At 39.3% G+C, this 27,823-nt stretch overlaps 1 protein-coding gene across 1 annotated transcript in view; it reads left to right on the plus strand.

The window, feature by feature from the left end:
• LOC139319048 (voltage-dependent L-type calcium channel subunit alpha-1C-like) overlaps window positions 1-23,436 on the plus strand; it is a 159,325-nt gene extending 135,889 nt beyond the window's left edge. The window contains exon 2 of the mRNA XM_070946688.1: window positions 22,959-23,436. Coding sequence (XP_070802789.1) covers window positions 22,959-23,299 — 341 coding nt within the window. The 3' untranslated portion in view covers window positions 23,300-23,436. The remainder of the gene's footprint in view (window positions 1-22,958) is intronic.
• The last annotated feature ends 4,387 nt before the right edge of the window (window positions 23,437-27,823 follow it).

Here is a 27,823-nt window from a genome sequence, read left to right on the forward strand (position 1 = left end):
CTTTCTTTCTTTCTTTCTTTCTTTCTTTCTTTCTGGCTTACAATGCATTAAGCAATAGCCTTCATACTTTTGTATATTTATATAAAGTCAGCTTATTGCCCCCACAAACCGGGTCCTCATTTTACCTATCTCGAAAGGATGGAAGGCTGAGTCAACCTTGAGCCTGGTGAGATTTGAACTTGCAGTAATTGCAGACAGCTGGTGTTACTTAATAGTGCTTTAGTCTGCTGCACCACCAGCAGACTAAAGCACTGTTGTATGTATTCATTTTCTCATACAAAATCAATGAATTGTCCAAAGACAGCATGTCTTTATCAGACTGCTTCCCAACAGCTTTTGTTAGTGAAAGTAACCCTGCACATGAAATGCATTAAAATGCACCTCCCAGTTGAGATGCTAAAAGAACATAATTTTCTCATGCCATCATTGCTGTTTTTAATAGCATTCTACCAACCCATCTTATTCTATTAGCTCCTTCCTTCCTTCCTTCTTTCCTTCCTCCCTCCCTTCCTTCCTCGCTTCCCTTCCCTTCCCTCCTTTCCTTTCCTTTCCTTTCCTTTCCTTTCCTTTCCTTTCCTTTCCTTTCCTTTCCTTTCCTTTCCTTTCCTTTCCTTTCCTTTCCTTTCCTTTCCTTTCCTTTCCTTTCCTTTCCTTTCCTTTCTTCCTTCTTTCCTTCCTGTGATGATTCAAAGATGATCCAGTTTCTATGCAGAATTCAAATATCTGGCATTCAGTGTTGATTCATCAATCCTGCCAATCCTGAAGGTCTCCTATTTGAACTACTTTTGTTTCCAGGGTCTGCTGTGAAAGTCCTGCTGTTTTTCTACCCATAAGAGAATTGTTTTGGACAAGGCATTATATTATTTTAAGTTGACTACAACCAGTTAACAGGTTAAATACAGGCTGGAAAGGACCATATTAAAATAATGGAGATGAAAACAGAGGGGAGAGCTCTGGAGTGAGGAGAAATCTGAGATAGCGATTGGTCACTGATCTGCCTATCAAAGGCCGTGGGGAGGGGGCATCACAGCACCTGCGGTGTTGCAACCGGAGCTGCAGAAAGCTAAATTAGGCGGTAAGTGAGAATATCATTTGCCTTTACTGATAGCACAGCATTCAGACACCTTGCTTGGTAAATAATTAAATTGAGATTATGTGGTACATCAGAGAGAAAAATGCATTTCTTTTAAACTAAAAAGCAGCGTTTCAGAGCCATCTCACTGGAAAGAGACAACAGAAAAGAAATACCGGGTCTGTGACTGCCTGACTGGTTGCTGATTTTGTTTGCAAGAACAGATTTTTATTTTTATTTTTGAAAGAAAAATGGGATTCTCTTGATTGAGACAGAAGGAATAAATAAATTCAGTGTTGGCAAACCATGATGAGGGTAACAATTCAGGGTTGTAACAACATGTTGATGATGCTGATCTCTGTCTTGATATGTTTTGTATGCTAAATACTTCAACACTAAGAGAAATCTTGGCACTGTGGATTTTTGAGGATTTGAAAGAAATTCAAAAAGGGGAACCCCTTCTTTGGTTACAAGGGATTAGATCAGTGGGTCTCAACCTTCCTTAATACAGTTCCTCATGTTGTGGTGACCCCCAACCATAAAATTATTCCTAAAACCATTGAAAATATGTGTTTTTGGATGGTCTTAGGCGACCCCTGTGAAAGGGTCGTTCGACCCCCAAAGGGGTCCCGACCCACAGGTTGAGAACCATTGGATTAGATGGTCTGTGCCATATATTAAGATTATCTATGCTGTTTTGAGTGTCTTGTTTCATCAGTAAAAGGACACTCTGCATGCTTTTATATTCTTTCTACCTTTCTAGGCATAAATCACAATTTTGTACACCTTCCATTTGTTTCAGTGAGACTCATATAATGGATTTTTCCAGAGAATGGTACCTTGTAAACCATCCCTTCCACCCGATATGGGTGTATTCAAACTTGTCCTTCTTTTTGGCTTCCCATTTTGATAGTCCGTTTTTAAAAAACTGTAAACAGTATAAATAAAAACAAGAAGTATATGCTTATATCAAACATATTTGATTTCTAATAGTCACAAAGAAGGAATGCATCCACTCTGGATATCATAAATGGGGTTTTGAAAAGTGACACTTCGGGGTCCAATTTTTCCCAGGTGTCCATCTAAAGAAGGTCTCCTGTGAGAAAAAGCCGTTGTAGGGCAGGATGGGAATGGAGCTGTAGTAGAAAATTCCCCCATGGTGGCAGCTTAATTCCCTGATCATCCCTGAAGAAGCTTCTTTTCACCCGCAGAAGTGATAATTGGTGTTTTGTTACACACATTTGCATGTAACAGGCAGCTTTACTCTCAGATGGCTTTCCGAAAGAGGTTATATAAATTCATAAAAGGTCTAGTAATGGCTATTAGCCAAGATAACCGAATGGACACTCCAAATCCAGAGCTGCATATTACTGAATGTCAAAAGGTGGAAAAGGAAACGAGAGTTGGCAGTTGCTGTTTCATAGTACGCTTCTGGTTGGTTTATCAAAAATATTTGGCTGGCTGCTGTTATAAACAGCATTTTGGACTCCGAATGACTTCTGTAGCATTCTTTAATTTTTAATTTAAAGGAGGAGAGGCAACCTCTAGCCCATCTATTCCTTTTTTGCTCCCATCCATTTTCCCTTTCTCTTCTTCCTCCTATTTCACATTGGACTGGATTATTAAGCATAACTCTTGTCCTGAATATGCCAAATATGGTAGAGGAAGTCTAATGGAGAAATGATAATACTAAGGCGTCCCTATCATTAAGCAAGGAAAGCAATAACTCTAACCTAGTAGAAGGAAAGAACGTGTACCATGTTGGCTGTTCAGTCTTCTCTCAACCTCCTCTTACTTTTTGGTGTGATGGAGTGCATTGTCCCATAACCAATTTAGCCTGCTATTCAACATTTGTGCCCAGAATTGTTCTTAGTATCAGGGAACAAAATGTCCTCAGCCAGACTTAGCTATGTGTGTATCACAACCTTTGCTCCCCAGCTATTCTTAAATGTTGATGGTTGTGTAAAAAAAAAAAATTCCCTGCACATATATCTTCAGTTTCTCTGCTGTGCAGATGAAAACTAGATAAATGTCACAATGCTTATTTCAGCAGCTGTTAGGTGATATTCTTTGCTCATACAACGTAAGGGAAAGCAATTAGTCCACATTTAAGTTTGTACATCTGTAGTGCTCTTGGTGATCTCATCTTCCCTTGGTTTGTCAACATGCCATTCTTAGAGAATGGAATGAGGAATTTTTAAAAATCAGATTCTATTTGGCATCTGATAGAGCCTAAGATACTTCTCCTTTCTCCAGTTGGCAGAATGCAGCCATTCCAGGCACTTACCATAATGGTACCACATTAAAATTAATAGCAATCACAGGATTCAATTTCAAGGTTTATTTATTTATTTAAAGGCTTCTCTTCTCTCCTAAAGCCATGAAAATAGTCATTACAGTTTGCTGAAAAGAATCTCAAAATGAAAGGAGGAGAAGAAGAAGGCTTCCTGACTCCCAACAACTCTGGGCAGTTCAGAAGTAATGGAAACACTAATATGTAAACATTGTTGTTGTTAGTTGCGAAGTCATGTCCGACCCATCGTGACCCCATGGACAACGTTCCTCCAGGCCTTCCTGTCCTCTACCATCCTCTGGAGTCCATTTAAGATCACGCCAACTGCTTCAGTGACTCCATCCAGCCACCTCATTCTCTGTCATCCCGTTCTTCTTTTGCCCTCCATCTTTCCCAGCATTAGGTGATCCAGTGAGTCCTTCCTTCTCATTAGGTGGCCAAATGTAAACATTAAGTCAATCCATATGGAATTGCAACTTTAAATATGTAATTAAACCATAGGAACTTTAATAACAATTAATTTGTGGACTGTAGAACCTCCTTTGCTGTAGATCTGGCTCACTGCTGAGTAATGCTTGATGATTTACATTGGTTTCTTTAATTGATTCTGCCCTTTGAATTTCATATAATTCAACAAATTATTTGGTTCCGGCACAATTTTTATGTTTGTTCTGAGAATTTTTAATCCCGTGATACTAATGCAGCCATTTAAATTAAATTTACAAGATGGACAACATATCTTTTCATTCTGTGGCAGAAATTTTGCAGTAGTGAATGTCCATCCTGTTATATTGTACCTTGATGGCAATTGGTCTTGGCATAAAGCTGAACTTTCACAGTATCTCTGGATTGTGTTTTAGTAAGTAAACTGTGGAGCATTCTCACTTTGATTTTTACAGTCATCTTCAGACATGGAATTGCAGATTGGGTGCTACTTCAGCAATAAGAATTTCTATTGAAAATTGTTTTACACCCAATAAGTTTAAAAACAAAGAATATATAATTAACATGGTTTTAAAGCAAAGCTTTATGCATACTTACTTTCACAAATTCCCCTGAATACAATCCAATTTACTTCTGAAAATTGTCTGTAATACTATGTTGTCCAGTATTTTATCAAACCAAACCAAATTTTACATTCTTACTGTATAAGCCACCACTACTTTAAGTTCTTCCCTTTTAAGAGTTAACTTGGGTGTAGATTGCTGGTGAAATTTTATATTTAAAAAAGTATATAATTTAAATAATGAAAAAGTGAATGATAAAGATTGCAATTTTTGTGATCACATTTGTTTTCAGGGGATGCCCTCATTATTTAAATTGGTATAACATAATTAATATTGAATATGGCATATGTTACATTAGTTGTTTGCATAATATTATTCTACAGATTTTATAGCCAGTGTATGCAGCATTTTAGATTACTTGGCCCTAAAATATGGAATTTAATAAAGAATTTCTCCTATGTACCTTAATTCCTGTTAAAATTTGTCAGAGTTTCTTGCAAAAATCAGATCCAGAAGCATACACAGATAATTGATTCAGCAGGATTCATTAACTTCTTTTTATATACACAATAATACATGAAGTAAGTTTACAATACCAACAGCAGATTCACAGGCAGAGAAGAGATTGCTTTCAGTTCCAGCAGCAGACTAATTCAGACTGGTTTCAGTTTCTCTGCACAGACTCAGTAGCTGCAGACTAAGACACACCCTGGCTCCAGTCTGTCTCAGCTCCCAAACAGCCCTCATTGGCTGACTTAGTTGCTATGCCTATTCATTGGCTTATCTATTCCAGTTTATGAATATTCATGCTCTGACAAAATTAAATAGTGGAACATTTATATTTTGTGACATCTTATGATTTGACATCATGAGATCTGACATCTTATGATTTGCAGCAATAGTGTAGATGACATACTACTGCAACACATTCTGTTGGGGCTGTCTTTGAAGACTACACATAAATTCCATTGATCTCGAATATATGGTCTGTGTATTATCCAATATTTTACCTGTCACAGCACATTACACCTAAGTTGTGGGTCCTGCAGGCTTCTGGGTACAATATAAAGTGCTGGTGAACCTCTTGAGCCTTCTAAAGCTTAGCTAAGTACATGTTCAGCTGGTTGGATCATCTCCATTTATTCTGTCTTGCTGGGAGAAGCAACTGGTGGTTCCCCACTTCGGGGAGGTATGAGAGATGAAGGCATGTGATGGGCTGTGAGATTAAACTTGAGATTGAAAGAGGGAAAACCTCAACCCAAGACAATGAACAGATAATAAAATCTGAGTCCAAGACAGAAATGTAATTTGAGACAACCTCTTACACCTGACCCTCCCTAATTTTCATATAGATAAAGGCAGGGAGGGGGAAGATGTATTCGGGCTTATAGGATTCTGTTAACTGTACTAAAAATATTAGCAATCATAACTTTGGTTTCTTAGCTCGGTCTATTTCAGAGGGTTGATAGGCATGGACATTTCCTGTAGGAGCACCATCCTTTTGGAATGCACTCTTATTGGAGTAACCCCAACTCTGACTTCAATTGCTTTCCACACTTTTCCAGTGTGATGAAACGTGGGGTGTGTATTCCCAGCAGAAGGAGGAGAAGGCAATTCAATCCAGCTATTACGCATGGGAGAAAGAGGGTGATTAATAGTTCACACAGTATGTTGTAGATGCAGATAGTAGAACCCTTATTCTGGCAAGATTTTATCTATAGATGTGAAACAAAAAAGAACTCGGCTTGGAAAAATCATTACATTTCATTCTTGGTTTGGGGCCTGACTTCCATAGAATGTTTAGAGCCTGACATATTTCCTTTAGATTGTCCATCTAGATTGCTTTTTCAGATTTTTTTTGTTTGGGTGTTTTTATATTTTAAAACTTTATTGGATTATGGATGTTTTAACCTTCGTGTTACTGAGAAACCACTAGAGTGCAGCAGGGTACACAGGTGATATATTGATTACTGCAAGTTCGAATCTCACCAGGCTCAAGGTTGACTCAGCCTTCCATCCTTTCAAAGGTAGGTGAAATGAGGACCCAGATTGTGGGGGCAATAAGCTGACGTTGTATAAATATACAAAAGTATGAAGGCTATTGTTTAACGCATTGTAAGCTGTCCTGAGTCTCCGGAGAAGGGCGGCATATAAATTAAAAGAAAAAAACAAAAACAAAAAACCACAAAATAAATAAATAAATAAATAAGTGCAGTGGTGGGATTCAAATAATTTAACAACCGGTTCTCTGCCCTAATGATTTCTTCCAACAACCAGTTCACCAAACTGCTCAGAAAGTTAACAACCGGTTCTCCCGAAGTGGTGCGAACTGGCCAAATCCCACCACTAAATAAGTGAATATGTGTGTCTGCATATACACATATTACACCGAATTTAATATCTGAATTCCTCCTATAGTTAAATTGAAGGCCAGCACTGGAATTTAAGCCAGCTGGCTCCTTTATGTGTGCAGTAGCCAGCCAAACTGCAAGAGTATACTATAGTTACTTTTCTGCAGAGCAGTATGGTTTGTGGTATTGTATTGGTGTCACAATTGATATACTCCCTAAGAATTTTTAATAGCACAGCACAAAGTTTTGGAAGCAGACTATGAATTTATCTAAAGACAGTAGCCAAAATCAATATCCTTTAGATTAAATGGTTGGCAGATTTGGGATGCCTCCAGATGAATGGCTGATAATGGCAACCCGTGAAAAGAGATACTGCAGCTCCCTCCCCCTTTTTTTCCTTCAAATAACAGAACAGAACAGTACAGAACAACAGAGCTGAAAGGGACTCTGGAGGTTTTCTAGTCCAACCCCCTGCTCAGGCAGGAAACCCTATACCCATGGTGGTGAACCTATGGCACACGTGCCAAAGGTGGCACACAGAGCCCTCTCTGTGGGCATGCGCGCCATCGCCCCAGCCCAGCTCCATCGCGTATCTCGCCATCGTTTGCAGGGAAACAAAAGTTTGTGGGATTAAAAAAAAAATTCACTCAATCAATTCCAACTTCTCGCGAAAGAAAAAGATCTCGCGAAGTTGGAATTGATTGAGTGAACTTTTTCACTCATCGCTTCACAATGTGGGAGACAGGGTCCCCTCCTCCTGAAGCCCATTACGACGCGGAGCCTCAATGCGACCTTGCGTCGTCTCATCTCATTCTGGCCTCCCGGATGTCAGTTGCTTTTCTTGCAGAGCTGCCTGTGTTGGGATGCCCCGCCTCCCCGCTGCTCTGGAATCATCGGCCTATGGATGTCAAATTTCCATCACCCAGCACCAATTCAGGGGTTCCTTCCCCCCTGAAGGAGGGGGGAGGGAGAGACAGGGAAAGGGAGGGAAAGAGAGAGAGAGAGGGAGGGAGGGAAAGAGAGAGAGGCAGAGAGAGGGAGGGAAAGAGGGGAGAAGAGAGAGACAGAGGGAGGAAGGGAGAGAGGGAGGGAAAGAGAAATGGAGAGAAAGAGAGGGAGGGAAAGAGAGGAAGGGAAAGAAACAGGAGGGAAAGAGAAAAAGGGAGGGAAAAGGGAAGAGAAATATTACAAAAGTTTTTCTTTTTTATTGTTTCTAAACGTAATATTTCAAAAGCAGAAAAAAAATGAAGGGGCATTAAATTGCATTTAATATGTTTTTCTTAGAACAATTAGCTGAACTCTGCCTTGTTTATCATTATTTTAGGTAGTAAAACCTCAGTATTCAGGTTAAATTGCCGACAAATAAGTGGGTTTTGGGTTGTAGTTTGGGCACTCTGTCTCGCTTAGCAACATAAATGTTGGGCTCAATTGTGGTTGTAAGTTGAGGACGACCTGTACAAACGTACAATATTAATCAGTAAAACCACATTAAAACAAATTTAACCATCATCATCATCATCATCATCATCATCAAAGTCTATCACTAGGTCACATTCTACAGAGCCATTGTAGAAGTTATCCATTATTACCAGCCTCTCACATGCAATGGCAGAGTCATGACTTCAGGGCCTTCCTAAGCCCAGAAGGATCGGAAGAAGTCTAAGAACTGGGAGAGTGATGTTCCAAAGGATGGGTACCACAAAAATGCTTGGGAATAATAATATCAAGGGACAGCAATAAAAATGTTCTCTTGGCTGATTGATTGAGTGATTGCTTCATTTTGTGACATCAAGATGTTTTCAACTCCTAACAACCACAATGATGGAAGTGGACTGTAATAAAAATGGACTGTAGGTAAAAGTTATTTATTTTGTACCTCGAATGTTTGAATGTAAACTTAAAATGTTCAAAAAATAAAGATTAAAAAAAATAATCATAGACTACAGAAAGAGGGTAGAAGAGAAGCCAATTATATTTCCCCCCCCCAACTTTTTCTCTTAATGCTCACCTGCTCTTTTATTATTTACCTCTGCTGCTCACACATACCTCTGTCCTAGATTAAATTCAAACCTAATCTGACTACTCAAATCAAATTAGTTAATTGTTATTATGGGAGAGTAGATTCAGTGAATTTTCTGCTTTTGGCAGCTCTGTGTATCGAGATCTCTGTTGGGCTGGGCAGTAGGGTGCTCTTCTTCCTTATTTTTTGCTTCTACCACAAGATGATATCATTCCATAATCCAATTTAAAAAGTAGAGTATATGTTAAATAAATAGTCACTTGGCAAAAGGTGATTTTTTTTTTTTGCCAACATTATTCTTGCCTTGTTTGACAGCCTGCAGATGGGTTTTTCTTTTAAAAAAATGCTGATATTCTTTAATCTTTATTTAGATGTATCTGTTTATTGTTTAAGTTTTCTGTGGTTTTTTAAAACCCTTTCAAAATAAACTCCAGCTTCTACGGCCAAAATATTTAATTATTTTAAACTGTTTTTTAAATTTTGTATGTTCTGTTTTTTTACTTTGGCTGTTCACCGCCCTGAGTCCTAATTGGAGAAGGGCGGTATAGAAATGGAAACAAACAAACAAACAAATAAATAAATAAATACTGTTTCTAACAAAGTTCTTGAAAATAACTTCTTTAGGAAGTTCGCCAGATTTCTTCCAGTTTCTGCAGTAGGTTAGTGTTTCTAATTGAATTGTTTTCTCTTTAGAGAACAAGCCATTTTCCATGGCGATGCTACGCAATTCATCTGTGGGATTCCTCATTCTTCTGTTATACAAGCCATTTGTTACTGCTAGTAATTATTTAACACGTCTTAAGATCTGGAGTCCTTATTGGTAATTCATACTTGCAATATTTGTTCCTATAAATCTGCCATCATGATGGATTGTTCAAAATTAATTTGAGGTGAAGGATTCTGTCATCACACCTGCTTTTAAAGTGGAAACTAAACTACCCCAACAATATGCCATTCTTAAATATTAAGCAGGGTAACATAATTGGGACTTTTCCAAATTAATATTTTTTCCCATTATCATGTGGGTTAATCACCTCAAGTGATACCTGTTTTCCAGCATACTAAAAAGGGTATTTGCTTTGCTGGAAAGATTTCTCCCTTTTGCTGGAGGTACAAATTGTACATAACTCCCCTACACAAATGGCCAGGCGAGCTATCTGTAAGTCAATTAAGCATTGGGTAGGGAGAATAATGGTGAAGCTGTGAAGCCTCTGATAATCAGCAGTATAAATAAATAAATACATAAATAAAATAAGTTATCTGCCTTTAAAATAGTGCTGATTAAGACAGCCCTTGATTTGCAGTGATGGTTGTAGCCATAGCTAGTCTGTGTCATGGTGCTAGCACGATCTTACTGCAGCAAAATATATCTGAGGATTACCGTCGAGACCGTCTTCTGCCACCAATAGCCTCCCACCAACCAGTTCGCTCCCACAGAGAGGGTCTCCTCCGGGTGCCATCGGCCAAGTTATGTCGGCTGGTGACACGCAGGGGGAGGGCCTTCTCTGTGGGAGCCCCAGCCCTGTGGAACGAACTGCCCCCGGAAATTCATAAGATCTCCGACCTCCGGGTGTTTCGCTGCGCACTGAAGACCCTGTTGTTCCGCCAGGCCGGACTATCAACATAATAGTTTTAAATTGGGGTATTTAAATTTTTTGGGGTTTTAAATCTGAGCCAATTTATTTAATTATTTTAAATTTTATATTGCTGTTTTGTCTGTATTTTTAAATAGGCTGTACACCGCCCTGAGTCCTTCGGGAGAAGGGCGGTATAGAAATAAAATTATTATTATTATTATTATTATTATTATTATTATTATTATTATTATTATTATTATTATTATTATTATTATTATTATTGCTTGGCAGCAGTTAAACATAGTGGGTTATGCAAGGCACCAGCATTTCCTCTAAAATAGAATTTACTTACTAACTCCATTCTGTTGGAAGTATTGATAAGTAGAGATAGGGAAGACAAAGAAAAAAAAATATTACAGACGCAATTGGATGTAGAACTGAATGGCACATGTAATTTGCAACAAAATGTACAATAAGAATACTTTGAACAAGAGACTTTGATGTCTAATCACATAATAAGTTCTGTAAGTCATATTCTTGGTACCTGAATGCACAGGAGGAAAAGCAAAATCTAGCAACTTGGATTATGGTGGTTGGATCTAAATGAACCAGAGGATATGTAATACAGAATTCAAAGACCATTCAGAATACCCTTTATGAGAAGGAATAGTCTATTGTTAAGATTTTCCTAATAAGAGTTACTAGGAAACTGGATGTGCTTTAGTGTTTCAGTGGCATCTGAGCCAAAAGGAAGCTTTGATCTCTGAAGATTTATACGTACCTGAATCTTCCTTTCATTATTGCTGAAAAAAAAACCAGAATATTATTGAAAAGATGCCTCATGGGATTTAGGGAGAATGAACTGCTCAAGCTACATTCCGGGTTAGAATTAGAGCTTTGGTTACTTGCTATAATATTTGTGTAGCCGATAACAAGCTGTCTGTTTGTTAATATCTTCCAGTCTCTGTTTTACTAGCACGTAGCCCAGTTCCCTTAACAACTGAAGATAAAATCCACATTGAAAGCATTTCCTCTCTTGTTTCCAGAGGGATGTCAAAATTCAGCATTTGCTGAGGGATTTGAACTCTTGTCAAAAGAAGGCCATTCCGCAAGGTATGAATTAATACCTCATCCGTGGTAAACTGACTTCTGTCTGAAGGGCCATGCTAGGGACATTGGGGCTACCTCAGCATTTTGATTGAGGTCTTAGTTGACTAAGAGGATGACTGGTCCACCTTCCACATCATTAAAAATGAGGTAGGAGTTAGCAGCAGGGAAGTAATAAGGTTCCTCTTGTACAGAGAAATGACTTGATACGTGCATTGTTCTTATGATCAGTCTGAGGACTGTAAATGATACAGGGATGATAGATTTAGAAGCCTCTTGTAACGTACAATATCTATCTGCAAAAAATATATATATATCCTAGTTCTTTGTCACTGATAAGCAAGTGCATTCAGAGATACAATCTCAAAACTACCGATTATGAAAATTTTGGATTTGTGCTTATATAATAGTCAATTAATATACACTTAAGGCTGTATCAGTTGATGAAAGTCCAGCTGATGATCGCACGTAGTGTGCGATTACGGCTAAAACATTGTTTAAGAGACATCATGAGGTTAGGATAACATCAAGATCTTTTAGCTGCTCTGTTGAGCCTGAAAATCTTCTGACTGATAATTGAGTTTGGTGTGTGATCCAAGCATCTGTTCTTAAGGAAGTGCTTCTATTTAAAAGTAAGCCATTTCCTCAGTAGAATCTCATTGCTGGAATAATTGCATTACTTGCCTATCCCTTTCCTTTGGGAACGCAGAGAGTCAGAGAGGTGGCCTTGAAACAAATATTCAGACGCTGTTATGTAAGTAAGTAAAAAGGGCAGAAACTCTTAAGTTCTGGGAACAGAGATAAAATTAAGAAAAGACCCAGGTTCCCTGATACCAAAATATAAGAGGAGGGGAGGAGAAGCACAAGCAGAGATCCAGGATTCTGTTTTTATAACCTACCAACAAAGTATAATTTAGTCTTTCTGTGGAGTTGATGTTCAGGTTTAATCAACCTCATGGAGTTGACAGGAGAGTAGGACACAAAATGTTGAAGGCATCACAGTATTTCCTTTACTGAACACTGTGGGACATGTACCATGCATATATAGGTAATCCTCAACTTACGATCACAATTGAACCCAAAATTTCTGTTGCTAAGCAGGGATAGTTGTTAAATGAGTTTTACCCCATTTTACGATTTTTCTTGCCAAGTTCTTAGGTAAATCACTGCAGTTGTTAAATTAGTAACACGGTTGTTAAGTGAATCTGGCTTCCTAATTCACTTTGCTGGTCAGAAGGCTACAAAAGGCGATCACATGATCCCCGTACATCACAACTGTCATAGATACATGCCACGCACCAACATCTGAATTTTGATCACATGACTGTGGGGATGGATGTATGAAAAACGGTCAAGAGTCACTTTTTCCAGTGCCATTGTAACTTCACTAAACAAATGGTTATAAGTTGACTACCTATATTAAAGAGCCCTGGTGGAGTAGTGGTTAGAATGCAGTATTGCATGCCCACAATCTGGAGTTCGATCCTGATGGGGTTCAAGGTTGACTCGGTCTTCCATCCTTCCGAGATCAGTAAAATGAGGACCTAGATTGGTGGAGACAATATGCCGATATTGTAAACTGCCCAGAGTTTTGTAAACCACTATGGGGTGGCATATTAAGTCTTAAGTGCTATTGCTCTTAGATACCTGTGAATATCAAAATTTTGAATTTGAGTTAGCATTTGGAGTGTTGTCCCATGGTGATTAAGATGATGATTCAGATTTTAATTTCTTTCTAATTTCTCATAAATTGAGTACTATAATTTTTATACTGAAATAGAATTCAGGTCAGGATCAGATTATATAAACCTTGTATTCTTACAACCACAGTCTGGTTAATGCTGGAGTTTATCAGTGCTAGATCATGAGCAAAAGTCTGAAGTGACCTATGAATCAGATATAAAGAACTGTAAATTAGGCCCAGTGGGAACAACGAGGAACAAGTTAGAAGTTAATATCTTCAGCCCAGGTGAGACCCAAAGAACAAATCGGGAATTAAGTTTGAAGGCCAGCCAAGAATATAGGGCTATAGCTGATTTTAAGAAACATAAGGAAGGCATTTTGGAATGAGAAATACTTTTACAATTCTTCCTAAAGGAAGCAATGGCTATCCTGAGTAAATACGATTCATTTAGGATCTGCAGCTATAGAGAGTGCCTAGGTGTAAGCTACATCAGGCAGTTCAGGAGCAAATCCAAATCAAAGGCTCCCATTATATCATATTCTTCTTGGATTATGCTAAATAGTGAGGAGAAATATGCTACTAAAATATGAATGTAGGCGCATACACATGGACAGGCACAAAACCACAAGCAAAGTCAGAGAGGAGGAAAATATAAGCAAATCAAACAAATTTAAACCCCAATCAACCAATTTTCTGTACTGGATAATGTAGTGAGACAATTAAGTGTGGGTGAAAATCAAGCCAAGGTTAATTATTCGAAGTACGCATATTTTTTTGAAGATTTCAAAAAGTAGCCATTAAGGGATGATCTCTATAGAGGAGAAAAATGGAACAATTTTGGCAATTAACCATAGAAGTGATTAATGCAAATATAATATTGAAAAACACATTTTAAACCTACTCTGATTTTTTTTAATGTAAACTAAGACCAACCATTAAAGCAATTTCAATTCATCCTAATATGTAGCAAATTTGTGCCACATGAATAAATAATAAAATATCATTTAAACGTTTTATGTTTTTTCAAGTAATATATATATAGGGCAGGCAACCCCCCCCTGCCCTTCCCCCCGGGTTTTGGGCATTTAGTCTAAGCACAGGCTAAATTAGAGCATCTTTGCCTAGAGTAGGGGTGTCAAACTCACGGCCTGGGGGCCAGATCTGGCCCGCAGGGTGCTTAGATCTGGCCCATGTGGCCATCCTAGAAACAGTGAAGGACCAGCCCGCAATCCTACTGCCAGCGAAAACGAAGCTCGGGAGGGCCGCATGCAGCCCTCCCGAGCTCTGTTTTCACTGGCAGAGGGTTGCAGGAGGCCATGGCAGTCAAAAACAGAGCTTGGGAGCCCATTTTCGCTAGCAGAGCACTCGGGCCACCATAGGTGCCCATGACACAAGTAACGTCAAGCTGGCCACGCCCACCCTGGCCACGCCCACCCAGGCTCCCTGAGGTCAAACACAATCCTGATGCGGCCCTCAATGAAATCGAATTTGACATCCCTGGCTGGCCTAGAGTGAAGCTGCAGTGTGAATCCATGTGGTCCAGGCAGTAGAATACAACTAAATTCCCTTCCTGCAAAATTGATGGAAGGAATTGTGGAGGACAGAAATTGATGCATGTTCTGTAGGTTATTTTTTCTCTTTATTTTCTAGTGTCTAGTCTTTTGGGGCTTTCTGGCAATCATTTTGTAGCCAAGATCAAAACATAAAATGGTATAAATTCTCATAACTCAATATATCCTATTCCTCTTTTTCTTCCGTCCTCCTTTCCCCCCCTCCTCTTGAAATATACAATACCATTCCATGTTTTATCTTGATTTTTCCTTGTTGCAATTGATTAGATCATAAGTGTTGTATCTGAGCAAACCTTAGTAGGAAATGCTTACTTAAGTGATTGTCCAAAGTTAAGAAAGTGCTGAAAAATGATGGGTCCTCACACTTATGACCATCGGAGCATCCCCACGATCATGTGATTATGATTCATGTATTTGGCACAATGTATGCTTGGATATATTCAGGTACTTGTGCATTTAATGATAGTCATAGCATCCTGTGGTCGTGTGATTGCTATTTGTGATTTTCAAGGCATCTAACAAGCAAAGTCCATGCGGAAGCCAGCAGGAAAGATCATAAGTCTCAGTCACATGATGTCTTGCTTAATGATCACAGTAATTTACTTAACCAGAGCAAATTCATAAAATTGGGTGTGGTCATATGATGCCTTGTTTAATTAGCATACAGCTTAACAACAACTTCCTGGTCCCTATTGTAGTCATAAGTTGAAGACTATCTGTACAAAACAAGACTCAATATAAATTAGCATAACTTTATGCTTTCTTAGTGTCTTATAAGTCCTAATACTCAGGGGTGGGTTCTAAATATTTTTACTACCGGTTCTGTGGGTGTGGCTTATTTTGGGGGTGTGGCTTGATGGTCATGTGACAATTCTTTAGGATTTAGCAGAAGTACTGGTCTACCAGGCTTTTAACTGCTCGCAGAGCTACCGGTCTACCCATTTGTTTTTGGAGGCACCGGTCTACCCATTTGTTTTTGGAAGCACCGGTCTACCCATTTGTTTTTGGAGTGCACTGGTCTACCACCACACTGCCTTTTAACACTGATCAGCTGTAGGGCGGCCCTTTGAAGCCCCGGCAAGAGTTTAAACAGTTTTTTTCCTTCTAGCCAATCAGCTGGGACTTGGGAGGCAGCAAATAGATTGGGGATGGGGCCAAATAAAAGGTAAGAATAACGCGGGGAAGGGGCGGGAGGGTCCAGTTCCCGAACAAAGAGAACCAGTTCGGTGACGTCATATTGTCACCGCTACCGGCTCGGCCGAACCGGACCGAACTGGGAGGAACCCACCACTGCTAATACTTCTTAAATCTATAGTTATCTAACTTAATTACTTATAGCGTTTAGACTACAGACTGTAATTTTATAGGTCTCTCCTATAAAGTATACTGCAGGTTTTAATCTGCATACTTTTTAATTCTATGCTAATACATAAGGCCGCAATAGAGTCCAGAAGTTTGATCGTAAGCTTTTATGACTGTAGGTCAAGACACTACATGACTTGACAATTCAATTGTCAATTGTCAATTGACATGACAATGTCACAACCAGTTTTAAGGCAGTTATATAAAAAAAGTTGTTTATCTAATCACATGGTCGTTAAATAAATCATATGGTTGATAAGCGAACCAGTATATTCAGTAGGCGTTTTTTGCAAGTTTCTGTCAGAAAACGACAATAAGCATTGCAAATTGCCATCAGGTGACAGTTGGACATTGCAACCAATCATAAATGCAAGCCAGTTGCCAAGCACCAGAAATGCGGTCACATGACCATGGGAGATGGTGCTGCTGCAATAGTGGCAACTTCAAGGGCAAGCCCTAAGTAGCTTTTTCGAAGTCCATCATAACTTCAGTTCTTAAGTGACTGATCATAAATCAAGGACTTCTATTTTAGGGTCATTGTTAAATTATTAGTTATATGCTGGTATACAGTTGCAATAATGGCAGGACAAATTCATTCAAACACTGCATAGAGCTTGCAGAAGGTTTTCTCTTGTGGAATCGGCATATTTTCTACAATGTGGTCCATAGAGAGGTAGGAAAAACTGGTGTGAAAACCACACATCTTTGGCACAGACAGACACTCAAATAGGCTACTGACAGTTTGGAAAGAGCATGTGCAAAAGAACATAGTAGTTGTGATTCTACAGAGTAAGTAATTGCTCCTGGTTTGAAGGAAACTAACCACTTTTACGAAATGCATATTCCCGATGTGGGTAAAATGTTTTCGTTGTATATTTATGTGCATCAATTTTATATTAGAGGGGACGTGATGGCTCAATGGTTAAAGACACCGAATTTGTCACAGTGATGAAATGCACTTAGCTTTGCTACCAGATCAGAAATGTGAGTGCGAGCTAACATGCCTTGCTACACTCACACACACGCGTCTTTAGCAGATGCACACAGAGAACGGGATGTAATGATGTCCTGGCGGGTGGGCAGAGCCTCCCGCCGCCAGCCCTACTGGCTCGCGCAAACAGGACAGATCCGGCTGGATTTTACTGCTGATTTGTCAGCTGGAGAGCCGTCAGCCAGGGTTTGAGACCCAAGCTCTGCGGAACAGGGTGGGCTCCTGTTACTCGCTCCAGCTCCTGCCCACTTAGCAGTTTGAAAGCATGCAGCTGCAAGTAGATAAATAGGTACCACTTTGGTGGGAAGGCATTCTGTACGCCTTTGGCATATAGCATTGTTGGCCACATGATCGAGGAAATTGTCTTAGTATAATGCTGGTTCCCTCGGCCAGGAAACGGAAATGATCACTGTTCCCAAAGTGGGACACAACTGCCAGGGAAACCTTTACCTTTTTATTTTTATTAGGTTAGGTTAATTAGATTTAAGATGTCTACAGCTGGCCTCTGTACAAGATATGGGCATTTTCCATCAAAGAGGGACCCTCTACTCAGCTTTAACAAATCAATTCACAGAATAGAGTCGTGATGGCGGATCTACAGCATGCGTGCCAGAGGTGGCACCCAGTGTCCTCCCTGTGGGCATGCGAGCCGTCGCCCCAGTTCAGCTCTGCTGCGCATGTGCACTCGCCTTCCGCTGGCATGCAAGGAGGCAGGGCGCATGCACGGGGGCCGTGCGCGCATTGCATTTGGGGGGTTTAGGTGTGAGCACGCACATTCGCGTATGCACGTGCACACTTCGGTCACTCAGTCCGGAAAAGGTTAGCCATCACTGGTATAGAGTTTACCTGCCCTCCTTTAGATTCACATTCTTTGGTTTACTTCCAGCTCTAGATAAACAAGATGAAATCCACAGTCATCCGGGGGGGAAAAGAGACATTCTGTTCATTTTCATTCAATACATATTAATCTTCTCAGAATTTACTTTCCTGTCCTTGGTCTTTTTCCACTGTATATTGACTCACAGGCCTGTGATTAATCTGCCTGGAAAAATGACTATTTGTTTGGCTTAATAGTTGCTTTTAAAATCATAGGACGAATGGCCCAACTCCTCTGGATCCTTCAAGGGAGTTTTTTCATCATTTTATCTTCCTTTTGAGCATGCAGCCCTCATGCAACCTTTTCTGCGGCGAAAATGATAACCAATGTTTAGACAAATGGAATGTATTTCCTACGTGGCATGATGGAATACCTAAGTAGGCTTATAACTACATCTACAGACCATCTATCTTTATAATAAAAATATTAGAAATATACCACAACGGGAGGCGTGATCTGGTTCAATATTGAACAAAAACTTCTACAATAATTTCAAATTGTGTGATAGAGGAATTCCAGAGCAAGGTCACTTCAGCTAGGGACTGGTTAGTTTACGTAGAGGTAGAACTTGTAATTTACAAAATGTGATTCTCTAGTACCTGGTCTGTTACCTGCTGAGAAAATTGTTTGCTGTCCTAGCTGAGCTCATTCCATATGATCTCTATAATATCCTCTTCTCTAATATTGAGTGTGGATTTCTGTTGAGTAGAAAATCTACGTTCGTGAGGGCCAGTACCAGAATTGTTTCTTTGCAGTAGGAAAGTTGCTCCTGTTACTTGTCCCAGCTTTTGCCAACCTAGCAGTTCAGAAGCACATAAAAAATGCAATGGTGGGAAGGTTACAGCATTCCAAGCACCTTTGGCATTTAGTCATGTCAGCCACATGACCACGGAGACGTCTTCAGACAGCGCTGTCTCTTTGGCTTTGAAACGGAGATGAGCACTGCCCCCTAGAGTCGGGAACGACTAGCACATATGTGCTAGGGGAACCTTTACCTTTACCTTTACATTATAAATACATATAACCTTAAAAAAACAGAAAACATGCATCTTTTTTTTTTGTTTTTTACAAAGAATGTTATTTTCCATGCCACCATTGTAAGAAAGAAGGGATGACAAGAGGAAGAAGACATTTTAAGGGAGCCTGCTGTTGCTGATTCATATATCGTTTGCAATTTTACATTTTACCAGGGAGGTGATGATGCAGGCAGGCAGAAGGTATGCAAGAGAGGAGATTCTGGGAACAGCTGTTATCTTCCTCTGTAGTAGTATGATCATGTGCAGGATCAGACCTGAAGGAGAATTTAAGTCAGTTTTGATCTGAAATGACCTAAGTAGTTAAAATGTGAAGTAGAATCCAAATCAAGTTACTTCAAGGTTTGAAGTATATATATATATATATATATACTTAATATATATATATTTAATTTGATTTATATGTCGCCCTTCTCCGGAGACTCAGGGCGGCTTACAATGTGCTCAGCAATATATACTAGGGATTAGTACACTATGAGACACAGTTTGGTCTAGTAGTGGTTGAAAGCATTGGGCTAGAAAGAGGGAGACACTGAGTTCAAGTCTTGCCTTAAATCAGGGAGTCTCCAAACTTGGCAATTTTACGACTTGTGGACTTCAACTCCCAGAATCCCCCAGCCAACCATGCTGGCTAAGAAATTCTGGGAGTTGAAGTCCACAAGTCTTAAAATTGCCAGGTTTGGAGATTGCTGCCTTAGACATAAAGCTTGCTGAGGCACTTTGGCCCAATTGCTCTCTCTCAGCCCTAGGAAGGAGGAAGCAAGGGCAAACCACATCCCAAAAATGCTTCAAGAATCGAGAGTGGCTTGAGGGCATTGCTCCCACCAGTACTTCACAGCAATCCTCCCCCAGCCACCAGTGAAAAAGAGAAGCAGGGATACCTGCATGTGAAAAAAATATTGGAAATGCTTCTTGTTCTGCTTGATTACAGAATTATAATTCAAGTTGTTCCCTTGTAAGCTTGAACTAGACATTTCTCTCGTTAAAAATTAAGTGTGCCGTTTCTCTGCTCTAAGACGTGCTCAATAGTATTGCAGCTGACTTCCAAGCAGATGTGCGGGATTTTTCATACAGAACTGAAACGTTACCAGATTTAAACCAATGCAAAATATCAGATAAGACAGTGGCAAAGTACTGAAGAGAAGCTAAGACGGCATATTGGAAGAATAAAGGTTCCTTGTATATTTGACAATTAAGGCTAACAGAATGTTTATTAAAGATGCTTTGATCAATATACTAGTACGTTTCCATCTTCAAATTTAGGGACAAAAAAATTGTTTGTGTAATTGATTTCCATAAAATCATGTTCATGCCCATGGTAGAAATCTAAATATTCCGGTTAGAAAACTATAGTTTGTTTGTTTATTTAAAAGTTTTGTATGGACACCCATCTTATGTATATGGATAATTTAACAACAATAATTTAATAACAATGCGCAGAAGAGGCGCGTGCGCTCACATTCCCGAACTAGTAGCGAAGATAAGTGCATTTCATCTCTGGTTTGACACCCTTGCTCTAACCATCAACAGTCACAATCACTTGGCTCCAACCTCAACCTATTCCAATGCTAATGGGAAGATCCAGCTTTTTAAATCCTATCAGAAGCCTAGGAAAATGGTGGCATAGGGATATCAGTGGGGAAAAGGCAGGAACCAGTATGGAATATATGCATTTTCTAGTCCCCCTAGATAACAATGTTTAAGGGAATGGAGGGAGGAGGGGGGGATAATCTTGTCCCACTCCATTTTAAATGTGATAATCAACATTTTGAATTGCACCAAGAATTGGAAATAAACAGACATCATTTTATTTGGACATATAATTACATATGTATTTAGTTACGAATTCTCTGTACTTTGGAGCACTGTACTCTATAATAAGTCAAATTATAGTTACAATTAATAGTAAATTTATCTTGTTTTTCTTCAATCTTGGTTTATCGGCTTACCTTCCTAAACAAGCAAATTAATTATTTTGATTCTTTTCCAGTTACCAGATGAGGAAGATTAGCTGATCTCAAAAAGCTAAGCATGTGGGTTAATAATTTGCATGGGAGATCATAGAGTCATAGGGCTGGATGGACCTTAGAGATCTTCTAATCTAGACCCCTGCCCAAGGTGGGAATCCAGTGATGGAGTACCCACAACTCCAGGAGGCGAGCTATTTAACTGGTTAATAGTTCTTATTATCAGGAAATTCCTCCTTATTTACAGGTTGGATTTTTCCTCTGACAAGCTTCCGCCTACCCTCAGGTGTAATGGAGAATAAATTGATGCCCACTTCCTTCTGGCAGCCTTTCAAGTATTGGAAGACTGCAATCATGTCTTCTCTCAGACTTCTCTTTATTAAGCTAAACATAACCTAATTCCTTTACACAATCTTCTTTAGCCTCACTAACGCCAGAAAATTAAACATCAGCGGAAAATACCAGGTTGCAAATTAAACTGGAAAAGGGGGGAGGGGAAATACATTCCAAAAGAAGTAATTTGGATTACTTTTTAGTTACTTTGTGTAATCCCAGAATCGTTATGAAAGGCTGTGGGGAAAAAAAAACAACCCTCCAAAAGTGGCTTATGCCAAGTTATGTGATTAAAGTGCAATGAAATGTCCTGTCAACTTTCACTGCATGTCCAGTTTCACAGGTTTGTTTTCTTGCCACTTAATTTTTTTTTTCTTTCCATTGTCATTCCAGTAGGAATAATGTTACATCATTTCAGCCAAAATTTTACTTTTTAACGTGTAATGTAGAAACTGGAGTATTGAGACAGATTGTTACAACATCTGGGCTCTTTTTCCTAGACTGTCAAGTAGACATTTTGAGCACTAGCATTTTTATTACAAAAGACTCAGGGTGACAAATTAAGTTCTGGAGCTACAAATCTTCGAAGCTACTGCTGCAAACTGAATAAAAACCCATAAAGATGCATAGAATAGTGGTTGACTCAGACATGAGCAAAGCCGTGTTGTTTGTCTCATGAGGACCAGCAAATGGTGAACATCTGTCCGAAATTAAGATTATACACTTTGCCCAAATCAGACAAGTGATTGGGTCATTTGAGGCAGAAAATCATAAGTGTTCCCCCTGCGAATTCATCCGGCTAAGAACAACAATAAATTTAAAAATCTAAGAATTTGGTATATTATATTCTAAAAATATTCTAATTTGCATATCCTCATTTTTTGTTCTTGTGAAATAACGTAATTATTGTGTTCTTCTGGCAAAATTGTGAGGGAATGTTGTGAGGAGATGGATCCCCAGGATGGACGGGGTGCATTCAGGGGTGGGCTTCAAAAATTTTAGCAAGGGGTTCTTTGCCCGGTTGCTGGATAGGTGTGGCCATGGTGGGTGTAGCCTAGTTGGCCTCCTGCACCATGGTGGGGGGAGGGGCATTTTGCCCTCCCCGGGCTCCGGAGGCTTTTCTTGAGCCTCCGGGAGGATGAAAATGGCCTCCCCAGGCTCCGGAGGCCCTACGAACTTCCAGTAGGTCCATTTTTCACCCTCCCCAAGCCTCTGCGCGTGCCCTGCACTTACCTGCATCCAAAACGGGCCGTGTGGGGACTCCTGGGAGGGGCGGGGTGGGGTGGGCAGGGCCAGCCAGGAGTGGGATTTGGGGGTTCTATGAACTGCACAGAATCTTAGCTAGAGGTTCTCCCGAACCCCTGCAAACCCCCAGCATCCCATCCCTGGGTGCATTCCAGTGGAGTAAGAGGCAACCCAGCCCAGATATTTTGTGTGAGAAAAAGAGGGTGAAGACAGCCCCTCCCTAATAGTACACAGAGTATATTGTAGATGCAGATATTAAAGTGTTCAGTCTGGCAACATTGTGTGTGTGTGTGTGTGTGTGTGTGTGTGTGTGTGTGTGTGTGTGTAATAATAAAGAACTCGGCTTGGAAGAATTGCCATGTACCATTCTTGGATTTGGGCCGGACATAATTGTGGAATAACTTAAGCCACAGGTTGTGTTGTCTTTCTCAGTTTTATCTTCAATCTCTTCTTTTTCTTACTTCTAGGTTCCAACTATGTGAGTCCCCGTCCGGCTCATGCCAACATGAATGCTAATGCAGCAACGGGGCTGGCACCTGAGCATATCCCTACTCCGGGTGCAGCCCTCTCCTGGCAGGCTGCTATCGATGCTGCCAGGCAGGCGAAGTTGATGGGTGCTGCTGGCAATGCAACCATATCCACCGTTAGCTCCACACAGAGGAAACGGCAACAGTATGGGAAACAGAAAAAACAGGGTACCACGACCGCTACACGTCCTCCCCGGGCACTGCTGTGTTTAACATTGAAAAATCCCATCCGGAGGGCATGTATCAGTATTGTTGAATGGAAATATCCTTTTCTGGTGTAGTCATGTGGGAACCGGCAAATCATCAGCTTGCATAAGTTTTCATTGGGAATTGTAAATAAGCCTGCAGATTAGAGGGAGGAGATGCAGATCAGATGGAATAGGCTGGGATTGGTTTCAATCAGATTTATGGAGGTCAAGACATGGCTATTTATAGACGAATGGAAACTGTGGCACCATACAGGAGTGTTTCCTTGACCATTTTGTACTCGAGTCCTATATTATTTCTGTCTTATTTTTTTTTTTAAAAACATGTTTATTTATTCTTTTATCACCAAAGACAAAACAAAGAAAAGAAAAAAAGACTAACAAACATTCAACACTAACAACAAAAGAAAAAAAAGTGTACCAAAAAACAAAACAAAACCAAATATCTAACATTAAACATAAGAAAATTACATCTAACATTAAACGTAAGAAAAAATCCACCTGAGCTGAAAGCTGAAAGATACATAAAAAATCTAATATATCCCACTCCCCTTGCATAACGGGTGCACTAATAGTTATAAACTTCCCCCTCTATATTTAACAAAAATACTATATTACATAAACAAATATCCCTGTTGTGGAAATCTGTTTATCTAATAATTGAATCAACCCAACATCTGTGGGTCCCACACACAAACAGAGTCAACAGGTTACCCCAAAATTAAAATTAATCTTCAAATGTATTATTTCTGTCTTGATTGGGTAAGGAAACAAGAGATGACCAGGTGCTAGCTAACAAGAGACATTTTCTGTGATCCTTTACAATCTGCTCTTCCTGACTTTTATCTATAACTGAACAATAAACTCTGTTACAAAGACCCAGTTGATCCAATGAAGATCTGATCCAGATCTTTATCTGTTTTTTAAAAAAATTAAACCAGATTCTGATTTAAATACAAGAATGTAGGTGGCTCTGGAATTATATTTCTTATGAGTCGTATGCCTCTAAGCAAACCAGAAGGAATAAATAGAAAACCTCACCATTTTACCAGAGTATTTAAAACAATTTTCCTTCAGTATTAGGAGAGTTTAAAAATGGACTTGTCACTACAAAATTCAAAGATATCCTCCAGCGTCTCCTTTTTCTTTCTTTTCTTCCTCTACTATTGTTTGATCTTCTGGATTAATTCTATATCTTACTTTCCTGGACAAAGAAGCTCCATATTTGGCATCCCATGATGGATGGCTAACTTAAGGGGGCCAAGCTGATATTTGTTTATTTGCCTAGCATCTGAGTAACTGTGCATCTCTAGGCAGTTCGCACAAGTGAAGGCCTGATAAATGGAAGAGATTTGCTGGCTGAACGGATGGATGTGTTGCAAAATCAGAGAGTACAGGGATGAGATCTGGAAATGGTTGAACACTACGCTTAAGTCGGTCTCTGCAGATGAATATTCTTTTGGAAAAACGCAGCACAGAAACAGCTGAAATCCTCCCAGCGTCTCAGAAATGGGAACCTTTGCCAGATTACATATTTACAGGTAGTCCTTGATTTGTGGCCATAACTGGGATCAGAATTTCTGTTGCTAAGCAAGCCAGTTAAGTGAGTCATGCCCAATTTTACGACCTTGTTTTGCCACCGTTGTTAAGCAGATCACTGCAGTTAAGTGAATCACATAGTCATTTAAGCAAATCTAATTTCCCCTCCTTTGATTTTGCTTGTCAGAAGCTGGCTGGAAAAGTCGTGAATGGAAGTCATGTGACCACCCCCCCGTCCCCCCAGGACACTGCAACCGTCGTAAATACATGCTGGTTGCAAAGAACTTGAATTTTGATCATGTAAGTGGGGCTGCTACAACGGTCATAAGTGCAAGGACTGGTCCTAAGTCACCTTTATCAGTACTGTTGTAACCTCAAACAGTCGCTAAATGAATAGTTGTAAATCAATCATTAATTGCTGACAAATAGAATCCATTTGGTGATTATATTGAAATCTATGTATTTATTAATGAAATTTATATAACCTTCATCTCACTGGAAGTGACTCTGGGCACTTTTATGACCATTTTTCACACTTATGACCGTTGCAGCATCCCCATGGTCACGTGATCATGCTTGTAAACTGACTCACATTTATGACGATTGCAGTGTCCTGGAGTCATGGGATCACCTTTTGGGACCATCTGACTGTCAAAGTCCACGGAGAAGCCAGATTCACTTAACAACCATGTTACTAATTGAATCACTGCAGCGATTCACTTAACAAGGAAAGTTGTAAAATGGGGCGAAAAATCCCTTAACAAACATCTCACTTAGCAACACAAATTTTGGGTTCAATTGTGGTCATAAGTCAAGGACTACCTGTATATATAACAATATTATACATTCATTTATACATGGTGTGTAACATTATTCGATAGCTTTCCCTGACCTCCTGCCTTCCAGATTTGTTGTGGCAAAACTTTCAGGATTCAATAACCATGTTATTGTAATCCCAGCCCATCTGGAAGGCTGCAGATGACCATCATTTTAGGAAAGGAACAATCTCCCAGTGCTTCTGACGACCAGACCTTGGAGGAAGAAACATGGTGTGCCTCTGTCATCATGCTCAGCTTGCGCATTTCTGAACAGTATTTTGCCACTAATTTGGGATATAAAGTCATGGAACTCATGAATCTTTAATCTAATGCCTTCTGCCTACATTGACTAACCAGATGCCTCTGAGAACCCTGTACATTAGTTTCTCCAACTTCTTCATATAGATGCAGAAATAGTGTCACAGATGTAAAACTATTATGAAACGATAAAAACGAGCTTTATATAAAAACGCTGCCTCTCTCAAATCAAGACATAGTAAAATTCCTCAGTATAGTAATTATTTCTTGGACATTCATTAACTTATATTTCTTTTTCCTAAAAAAAAACAACCCAACCCTACTTAAACCTTTTCAAATGTGTTCCTATGAGAAATTTAAAAGCATTATAATCTATTTTAATAAAAAAAAAAAAAGGGAAATAGTTGAACAGAGATTTTGAATGGTTAAGTCATTATGCAGGTCAATGTAAAATTACGAGCTATCTAAAAGAACTGGAGCAAAATGCATCGCTGGAACCAGATGTTAATTGCTTGCTTTCTCTAGTTCAGAAGTTCCATATTTCAGTCTTTAACTTGCAAAAGTGGCACAGTCCTATGCAAGGAGCCTATTTACTTTGCATATGCTCTATGGTAAATAAATAGGTTGATTTCTTGGGCACATATGCTACTCCATTCTATAAGAATTCATCAGTCTGATTCAGAAAAGTAATCCAGTTTGATTTAAATTAATTTGGAAAATGGTCCAGGTCCACTCAGCTTAAAACTGAATTGTTGAATGAGCTCTGGGCATTTACAGGAACATTCAACTTGTTTGAATTGATGCAGAACCATGTAATTAGATTCAATAATCAATTCTGTTTGGAGAATTGATCAAATCATCCTTGTTTTGAACCTCTGCATCAAGTACTGTATTTGAATCCATCTAACGACTGTCATTTCCAGATCTGTGTAGGTTCCTGCTTTGATATATTGTTTTCTACATGATGTTGTCTTTATATAGCTCTGTTCCCAGAAAGTGCCATACTACAATTTATATCCGTGCATTTGACCTTAAAGTGTTAAAAACACAATGCTATAGGGAAGAAAGTTATATTTGAACTTCTGCAGTGCTGGATTCTTTGGTTTTATCCATCTCTACTATACAGAACTACAGAAAAAAAACGGTACAGATTTGGAAAGGGGAAACCAAAATCAAATTTTGAGAGTTAGGCCAGTTTTCCTCTTAAATGCAGATATTCTGTTATGAACTACCAAAAAAGCAAATGGGTCAAAGAAAAATATTTTAGGGACACATTGCTATATCTTGCTTTTCCCTAACATCACGCATACAAATTCAACCAAAAGGGAAAAACAGAGTAGAGCAGATCTACAACATAGAATAAGGTCAAAAACCTATTTAATTCCAGAATACAGGACATGCAGTCTAACTAAATCTACCGTATTTTCCGGTGTATAAGACGACTGGGCGTATAAGACGACCCCCAACTTTTCCTGTTAAAATATAGGGTTTGGGCTATACTCGCCATATAAGACTGCCCCTCTTCCAATGCACACCAAATAAAAATTAAAAAACATCAACTGGCTCACCTACAATGTAAAAGCAGCTGTGCTAGACCCAAAATGGCCCCTGCAACAAGCAGGAACCTCACACAGCCACAAAAAGTCCAAAAAACCAACTTTCACACTTTACACACACCAAATTCCACATACAGCTTTGTGAGATTTTGTGTGTTTGTGTAGTTGGAGTGAAACACTACAGAAACACACTAAATCTCAGAAAGCTGCACAAATATTATTTTATTTTATTTTATTTTTATTTTTATATGAAAGCTAAATTTAAAACTTCCTAAACTTTAAATGGCTAGGTCTAAAAAAGAACAACTAAAAAAACCCCAATTGACTATTTTTTTTAAAGCTCCCAAAGGGGAAAAAAACTTACCCAATAGAACAGGGGTCTCCAACCTTGGCAACTTTAAGACTTGTAGACTTCAACTCCCAGAATT

The sequence above is a fragment of the Pituophis catenifer genome, unplaced genomic scaffold, assembly GCF_029215685.1.
Source record: "Pituophis catenifer annectens isolate HBS135680 unplaced genomic scaffold, rPitCat1.0.hap2 SCAF_7, whole genome shotgun sequence".
Lineage (NCBI taxonomy): Eukaryota > Metazoa > Chordata > Lepidosauria > Squamata > Colubridae > Pituophis > Pituophis catenifer.